A 9,541-nucleotide genomic window follows, 5' to 3' on the forward strand; every position below is an offset into this window, starting at 1 on the left:
ATTTCATTAATTTACATCAACTTCAAATTCTAAACACAAATACCATTGTTTATGTCATTAAAGTTGAACAACTACATTCTCATATCATTTTTCTTTATAAAAGGTGACCTCTAGAGGATTGTACTTTTACCCTAGAACTGGAAAAGTGTTTGATGTTATTGACTGACAAATCTAAGAAGAAGAGTTGAGAAGAAGAGTGATTGCTTAAAGGGTTGCCAAGAAAATCTGAGATAGAGATGAGAATGAAGGCCAAATAGTCAATTGGTACATGAGAGGTGGACATAGATCTATACATGCAAAGTAAGTTGTACTTGAAAAATCAAAACCCTACTATTACTTTATAATCATTGTGAATAATATTTGAAATCCTATAATCAAGGTTGACCAAATAGTCATATGTAAATCCTTTAATAGAGAGACATTCTAATAGAATGTTATAAAGTTCACTAATAAGGCCACTCCTAATAGGGCGATTAAATCCTTTAAGAAGGTCACATTTAATAGTGTGTTTGGCAACCTTTAACAACATTGGCTCATAACAGACATCACTTCAAAAGAGTGAAAATTTGGTGATATGTTGCTGGTGGTTTTTTTCAAATTGGGTTTCCACATTAAATCCTAGTGTCAAACTTGTGTGGATTTTATTAAGGTGTTTTATTGATTAATGTTTACATTCTACAAGTTTGTTATTTTAGGAAAATGAACTATTAGTTGATGTTGCTAAAGTTTACAATAGAGACTAAGCTATAGAATGATAAGATTTGAAGTTATTTGAGTGTTTTTTTTTTCAATTGGTACATCTAGACCTTGGATAACTGATTCACCCCCTTCTCAGTTATTCTAAACATTCTAACACTTAGAGGACTAGGCCTTGTTAGTAGCATCAACCTTGTTAGTAGTTATTACATTTACAAAAATGTATGCAAGATGAGCCTACTACCCAAATATTAAATATACAATAATATTTAGTATGTGGTATAGATACAAAAACCTCTTGCCAATATTGATAACTTCAATATCCAATTTGACCTTTGTAAATCACTAGAGTATCTCCGCATACACCTCCTCTTACTACTATCAACATCAAATTTAAATCACATAAAAATAGTATAACTAACACAAAAGCATTACAAAACATTGCATCTAAAGTTCTTTTCTTTATACCATTTTATTTTGTTTTGTCATCCTTCATGCTTTTGCTCATGTCTCAAAATATTAAATTATATTTTTCTCACTTAGGGTTAACATCTAGGATGTCATCCCTAATTAGTCAAGTAATTATTTTTCTAAATAAAATAATTACTTAACATAAAATACCTCTTCTCTTAACTCTATCTTATTTTTCCTAACTAAATCCTTTTAATACATCTACCCATACTGAAAATTAAGACTCACACACTTGGTTATGAAATGCTTACACTTTGTACTAGATCACTAGATAATGACACACATCACAAAACTTCATGTGTGAACCATGCAAACTTACTGATAGATAAACTCTATAAGTGATTATTTTTAAAGTCTTCAACACAAAATTATACTTCTATAGTATGTTGACTTCGGGTGAACCCAAAACAATGGGTTCCACTTTAGTGGGACAAACAAAAATGAACAAAATTGCAAAATGAGAAATTGAATTTATCATATGTTCATGTGAATACACTTATTGTGTTTGCACGAACTTGTTTTTTAATCATGCTTCCACGAACATGTATTTCGTATGTTCGCATGAACATATGTGATAAATATGTTCACGCAAACATGATTTGCATGTTTGCACAAACATACGTTCACGCGAACATGGTAAACATGTTCGTGCGAATGCCATGTTCGCACGAACATGCAAAAACACAAAAAATTTAACCTTTTTTTCTTTTTTCTTTTTTTGCTATTTTGACTACCATAATTATAGGAGAATGATCTCCTACTATAAAATAAAAAATGACAAAATGTGCTGCTTGGAGCAAGCTTTCCAACAACTATAATTTTAATACATAATTTAATCATTAAGACTTTCAAATATGAGTTTAACTCATTATAGGTTCATTACTGATTGAACATCAACTGACTTTGACACCTCGAGAAAATTAGTAAATTAGGTCAAAAAAATTTTGAAAAATATGGAGGAATTGGGTTATTGAGATACCTTTCTATTCAAAAAAAAAAAAATGGTTTATGATAAATTGACTTCAAATTATTTGGGTCAAATGGAACATATGTCTGAATTACGGTTCATGTCACTTCAAAACTTCATAAACTATACAATATTCAACCAAAATATATCAAACCAAATGGATCCTCTGGATATTTATGCTACAAATCTAACGTCGAAAGAATTACTTGATTATCATTTCTAGAAAAAATGTTATGTGTGTCAAATGGACTGTCACTTTTTAAAATATTAAATTTTATTATGTACCACTTTTCGGAGGAGATAAAAAAAATTGACATAAAAAAAAAAAAAATTAGATTAAAAAAAATGGTTATAAAGTAGGAACAAAGTACTCAAAATCACTAGTTTATGTCATCTTGAAATTATTTATAGTTTTGGAGATATAGTCACTTGAACGTGACGTTTGTTGCAAAAATATTGATTTCAGTGTCAAAATTGGTCAAAAAGTGGAACCCATTATTGTGGGATCACCCCTAAGTCATAAAAGTAATATGTTGCCATAAATTACAACACCAAACTATCTACCAAGTCACACTACCAACAAATACTAGGTGTCATTCAAACCATTGTGTTTATTTTAAGAGGTTGGATGACGAAAACTATATTATTTTATGTCTATATGTTGATGATATGCTTGTATTTGGTTGTAACATGGATCACATCAAGGTTGAACAATAGTTGGCATTTTCATTTTCTATGAAGAATATGGGGGAGAAAAAAAATTCTTGGTATGAAAATCTATAGAGATGGGAAGAATAAAACATTAACATTATCTTAGGTTGATTATATTGAGAGGGTGTAGTGACATTTTTCTATGAAAAATAAAAAAATTGTTAGTACACCTTTGCCTGGTCATTTAAAATCGACTATGAAGATTTATCCAATGACATAAGATGAGGATGCTAAAATGTCCAAGGTACCTTATGTTTCAACTATAGGAAATTTAATGTATGCTATGGTATACACTATGCTATGTATTACACATATAGCAAGAGTTCTTAGTAGGTATATAAGTCATCCTAGGACTGAGAATCGAAATGTAGTCAAATGGATTCTAAGATATTCGTGAGGTAAATTTAGTAAATGTTTATATTTGGGGGAGATCTACTATTGATTTGCAAGGGCTGATGACTTAGATTTGGTAGGGGATCTAGATACCAGGCAAAGTACTAGAGGATATTTATTTATTGTTGGTGGGACAATAGTAATTTGGATTTCTTGGTTACAAAAGGTGAGTGCATTATGAACTATAGAGGAAGAGTATGTTTCTACTATAGAGACAACCAAGGAGATGATAAGGATTCAATTATTCATGGAATAGTTGGGGCAACCTTGGATAATTATTTATTTATAGATACCCAAAGTATTATTCATCTTATGATGGATTCACCTTTACATTTAAAGATAAAACACATATAATTGTGGTATCATTTAATTTGATCAGTTTTGGATGATGGACAGTTAAAACTAGAAAAGGTGCATACAGAAGATAATCCAACATATATGTTTATAAATGCAATGACAAGGGAGAAGCTAAACTCCTTTTCATCTTTGGCCAGACATTTTGGACCGAACATAATAAAAGAACAATAGATTCCATGGTGGTTTTACACTCTAGTGAGAGCTATAGGTTTTTCTATTAGTCTCTAAGTGGGATATTATTGTGATATGAAGCCTAATCAGACTCCAAGATTATTTTTTCCCAATTCATTTAGCACATTTTCCCCCCAAAAGTTGCTATGGTAGTTTAGGGGCAAACCCCCTATGCTCCAGGGGTCAAGGGGAAACACCCCTTGTGGGGTCATGGGGATGTTCTCTAAGTAGATTCAATGGGTAGTACCCCTAGAGGGGTCCTGAGGTCTACGACTCCAAGTGCACTCCCTATTGTGATATAGGACAGGGATGAGGAGCAAAGACCCCAAATCCACAAATGAATTTACTATTGTAAAAGGCCTTGGGAGTTATATTTTTCTATTTTTTAGCTTATTATAGCCCTAATTTTGTAAGATGCAATTTTTTTGTATAAAATGGCTTAGTGTTAGGGATTTCATAATGTACGATGATATTGTAGCTTCTTACAACAATATTGAGCTAGAAGGGACTACAAATTGTGATCAAGTTGTAATCATTAGATAATAAGAATATTGAACTTTTCCTTTGGTGTACATAGCCTAGGGATTGGGTAAACCACCTTAAATCTTTGTGTCTTATTTTTTCTTTTGTGCAATTTATTATTTTTTGATATTGGTTATATTTGTATGTAATTTTTTTTGCTATCTCATTAATCCTAACAATTTGGATTATATAGAATTTGAGAAATGATTATTTATTTTGTGGTAGGGCTAGAACTATTACATAGTCTTTAAAGAGGCTCGTATATTATGATATCTCATTAGAAGTCACTATTTCCATGAGAATTACTAGAAAATATTTTGAAGACTTATTATAGGATGAAATGGTAAGAACTTTTCGCTAAGAGATATCCAATGGCTTCAATTGAAAAGAACCATAGGAACAATTTCACTTTTTCAAGTGGCCTTATCAATTGATATTATGTAGTGTATAGAAGATTTTCCCATTCCATTTGCATCTAGAGTGGGCAATCGATATTCCAAATCCATTCAATATGAAGAGGTCAACCAATTGTAAGGAGAAGTGCATTCGCTAGCCTTGGTAGAGGAGTAAGGAGATATTAAGAACCATGTGGATGGACCCAATGATATTATTTTTCAAGATAGTAGTATATACCATTTATATAGTCTATTGATGATACCTTTAAAACTTTACCATTGTGTGCATACTTAATGATTTGGATCTTTTTCTAATAGGTAGTAAAATATTTTTTATATATAATGCATTGATTTTTTACAAGCTAAAAAAGATAGGCCAGAGTGTATTTAGAATTTTGATGGTGTAATCGAACCTATTGGACCAATATCTAAGTTGAATACTTTATATCAAATAAAAAAGAAAATGTTCATTCAAATAATCAATTATATTTGAAAAAGTAACCAATTTCCAATTCAATATATTTTTCCTACAATAAACATATTAAGAAGTTATTATTTTAATCTTATATCATATTTTTTGGTAGGCATATTTGCTCATTGTGACTTTTAAAAATTGAACTTAATTTAGATTTAAATTCTTAATTTTTTTATATACACTCATCCAATTTTCTCAACTCTTAGAATAGTAATGTGACTCATATTATATTTTGAAATTCTACAACTTTTTGATAAAAAAATATCATTGAAAATTATCTTTGTGAAAATATTATTACTATGAGATCTTAATTTAAAAATAGACAAAACTTCCATATTTTTAACATCCATGTAATATAAACAAGTGCCATGTAGTAGCTTGTAAATTTAATTAATTATTTTAGAATAATACATTAATCTTAATAATTGTTAAGAGAATCAATTTGTTTGGTAGTAATGATAATATTTATTATAATTTGATCAATATTTTTCATACTATTCTAGATGAAACTTTAACACAAAAAATCTAATATTATAATAAAAGATTATGAAATTTTTTTTTGAATATAATGTGGAATTATATTCAACATTCTATACTTCGGTTCTTTTTGTAAAGTGCATGTAAGTATATTAGATAGCAGTATAGGATAATAGAGAAGAAATATAAAAGAACAAGATTTTTTTGGTTTGATTTATTTTATATATTTATGATTTATTTTGATTTTCATGTTTGTACAATTAGAAATAGGTTACAAGATGTTTTAAAATTTTTAATGTTTAGTTAGATCAACTAATACAACTCTAATATAAGGTCTAAATATATAGAAAAGAAATTGATAAACTTTTGTGTTATTAAATGAAATTATAAGTTAACAATTTTTTGTACTATATGTAGTAAATTTTGATACTTGGAAAGATTGTGATCATTTGAAAAGTAAATTTGTATTTTAAAAAAGAAAAATAAATATTGAATTTCATGATACTTTTCGAAAGGAAGCAAATAAAGATAAAATAAGTTCTTATTAAAGTAGTACTAATCAAAAGTATGCATGTTGTTGTAATAAGACTTGTTTAGTCAATTTTGAAGAGGTTTAAAATTTTATCCATTTTTAAAGAATTTTCCTAATGCATTCTCATCGCTTGCCTTAACGATTTATACACGAATATAAGTGACATACAGTTGAGCTACTACAATAATATTTTTAATTAATGCAAGAATCATGAATATATATTTGAAGTTAATTCTTTTATAATTGTAAATATTTTTAAAATATAATTTAATCATATCATTATTTTTATATAATAGTCATATACATTGAATGAACCAATCAAATTATAGTTAATGGTAATATATATTTGTTGAGATTATACAATAATTATTTAAAAAATAATAGTTTGTAGTGTCAATTTATTTTGTTTCTTGTAAGTTATAGTTTTATGATTTCAATTTATAATAAAAATGTAATAGGTTCTAGGTTAATTCAAAATACAAAAAAATAAATTTATTTATTTTATAAATTAAAAATTTCACATGGGTACATTAGAATAAAAGTGATTACAATAGTATATTATGTACCCCAAATAAAAAAACAATTTTCAAACTTGAAAATTTTGAAAAATAAAATCTTTATCATTAATACCATAAAATGTAAGTAATAAAAAATATCTAAGACAACATTCTAGAATACAGTAATAAAAACCTAAAGTCTTTATCATTAACATCTAAGAGAACATTCTAGAATACAATAATAAAAACCATCTAAGACAACATTCTAGAATACATATACAATTTCAGTGTATCCTAGGTTGGAAGTTCTATTTTCAAACATCTACTATTCTACCATCGATAACTATTCTAGAAGTCATTCTGACCCGACTTACGAAGAGAAGCCATTTTCCCACATGTCACATAGATTGGCAATTCACATGTTCGTTAGGGTTAATTTGATAACTCATTAAAAAATGGGCGCAGGTGTTAAATTCGAATTTCAGTCCGTAAAATAAACAGCGTGCAAGTCTTTCCTTGTTATAGAGGTCAAATTCACTTGAAAATCAAAATAGAGAGCAATGGCAGTGAAAACGAGTGGGAACACAATGAGCAGAATAACGTACGATGGCAATTTAATATTTGCTCCTGCTTGACGATTGGCTTGACTCTCTTTAATCTCTGCGTGACTTCGCAGGATTGACTCTCTGCGTGTGGGACACTTCCACAATTGTTTTCCTTTATAAACTCTCTATATGGTAAGATAACGCCCAACACATTCACACCATTGTTCATAAATTGTAGAGAGAGAATTATATACATAAATTCCAAAAACAGCAATTAAATACGTTTGTAAAGATGGAGGGTGGATTGCCTCAGGAATTTGATCTTCCGGGGTTCAGATTTCATCCCACAGAAGAGGAGTTAGTGGGATTCTATCTCAGGAAAAAAGTTCAAGGCCAGTCATTCAGTTTTGATGTGATTGGAACCTTGGATTTGTATCGTTATGATCCATGGCAACTCCCAGGTATTCATAAATTTAAATTCTCTGAAGTGACATATTGAGCGATCTAAATCATACAGTTTAGATTTTAGACGTTTCGGTTTTGAAGATTTATTTGAATATCTAAATCTAATCCAATTCCAAAATGGAGATTTGGGTGATGCAGTAAATCATAAATAATGTATGGTTTTGAGTTGTCCTGAAAAGGTCACTGGATGAATCTGTTCTTTTTTGTGCTTTATAAGGTTATCGAATCATTTAGGGTTTGTATAGTATTAGTGGCTCTACTTTTTTCTTTCTAATTTCAAACTTCAAATGGGTTTATCAGCTGCATGATTCGTTCTGTTTTCGAATTGTTGTTGTAGATCTTGCTCTTGTTGGAGGAAGAGAATGGTTTTTCTTTCTTCCAGTTGATAAAAAAACCGCGACAGCCAGAAGAAGCAGGCTTACAACCTCTGGTTATTGGAAGGCCACAGGATCGGAAAAACAAGTTCGAGATCAAATGTTTGAATGTATTGCGCTTAAAACGACATTGGTCTTCTACAAAGGAAAAGCCCCAAGTGGAGAGAAAACAGAGTGGATCATGAATGAGTACAGAATGCCAGATTTTCGCAATGCAAGAAAGGTGAAGCTTTTAGAACAAATTCAATAGCTTTTTTCAATCTTCACACTTACATCATCACACTGTTTTATATTGAAATAAATGGGAATGGTTCAAATTTAAATCTATTATAAGGATTCGCTTGGTTGGTAACATTAGGAATTGGAAATTAGAATTAAAAACGAGAATAGAAATGAAAATGGAGAATAAGAATTGAGAAGAATAAATCATCAAAGAAAGCAGCTGAGTTAAACCTAATAGACAACGGGAACTACTGAAAAAAATAAAAATAAACCTTAAACAAATCGAAACTGTCTTAAAAAACAAAAGAGCTAGAATCATACTGCAATTGAAACTTGAAGCAATCATAATTGTCTCGATAGAAAGAGATTAACTGGAAGTCCAAGAATAAACTCCACTTCTTATTATTATTGTAGAATAGGTGTTACATGGATGTTGCTCAGCTGATTTTCTATCTATTTTGCAGAAGGATATAGTGTTGTGCCGCATACACAGAAAAGCCTCTTCTGAGAAAACATTGAATCGGAGAGCTATAGCAGGAGCAGCAGACTTCATGAACATTTCAGTTTCTTCAAATTTTCAAAATGATTTTAATTTGATGAATCATGAAAGTGTAGCCGTGGGTGGAGGATTATCTTATTCAAATGAAGAGGTAATGGAGTACAGAAGTCCATTCAAGGATAATAAACTGAAACTCCCTCAATTGGAGGTGCCAAAGTTGTGTGTGGAAAAGGTGTTTAGCCCATGGATAGAAACATGGACACCTTCCACTCTGCTATGCACTCCCAAGGAAGAATGGAGTAATATCTCAGGTTATGGTTCCATTACAATTTCTCCATTTTCTATTCCCTAAAACTCTGCCACTTTGGATTATCTCGTTTATATACTTCAGCACCCGATGTTAATAAGTCTTTCAGATTTATATCAACCAAATCAAATTTCAATAAAAGGGATTGTTTATCCACCCCTATGCTTATGTCAGATAAGCTCTTTATAATACTCCACATATCTATGTTAGTATATAATTTGATATTTTTCTTCTTCGTCATTTATAAAATCTCCTCAATTCCATTTAAATATAGATTTCTCTAAACTTCCTTATGAGATTACATGAGAACGTATGCTAGTGCAGCAAAGTGAATACATAGGAGTAAAGATATTTTAGGTTATTTTATTGTTATCGTTTGTAAATAAGAATAATTCTTTCTTTTCTTTTTTCTTTAATATTCAAAACAATTATCTGTCTATTATTACTTTACAAAGAATAAATGTT

General features: G+C 29.8%; 1 protein-coding gene across 1 annotated transcript; it reads left to right on the top strand.

Annotated features, from left to right (window-relative positions):
• The first annotated feature begins 7,425 nt into the window (after positions 1-7,425).
• On the top strand, positions 7,426-9,236 carry LOC149555519 (NAC domain-containing protein 22-like). The gene is made up of 3 exons (XM_089833655.1): positions 7,426-7,670; positions 8,012-8,271; positions 8,735-9,236. Exons 1-3 carry the CDS (start codon positions 7,502-7,504, stop codon positions 9,119-9,121), a joined length of 816 nt encoding a protein of 271 aa, XP_089689781.1. The 5' UTR covers positions 7,426-7,501; the 3' UTR covers positions 9,122-9,236.
• Positions 9,237-9,541: the final 305 nt, after the last annotated feature.

This window comes from Cupressus sempervirens, chromosome 5 (assembly GCF_028749045.1).
Source record: "Cupressus sempervirens isolate cs-2001-9-10 chromosome 5, ASM2874904v1, whole genome shotgun sequence".
Taxonomy (NCBI): domain Eukaryota; kingdom Viridiplantae; phylum Streptophyta; class Pinopsida; order Cupressales; family Cupressaceae; genus Cupressus; species Cupressus sempervirens.

Bases quoted from the DNA above. Each gene is read 5' to 3' on its own strand.
- LOC149555519 (XM_089833655.1), top strand. From the start codon at position 7,502: ATGGAGGGTGGATTGCCTCAGGAATTTGATCTTCCGGGGTTCAGATTT. The intron at 7,671-8,011 runs GTATTCATAAAT...TTGTTGTTGTAG, and splicing joins TGATCCATGGCAACTCCCAG to ATCTTGCTCTTGTTGGAGGA. The intron at 8,272-8,734 runs GTGAAGCTTTTA...TCTATTTTGCAG, and splicing joins ATTTTCGCAATGCAAGAAAG to AAGGATATAGTGTTGTGCCG.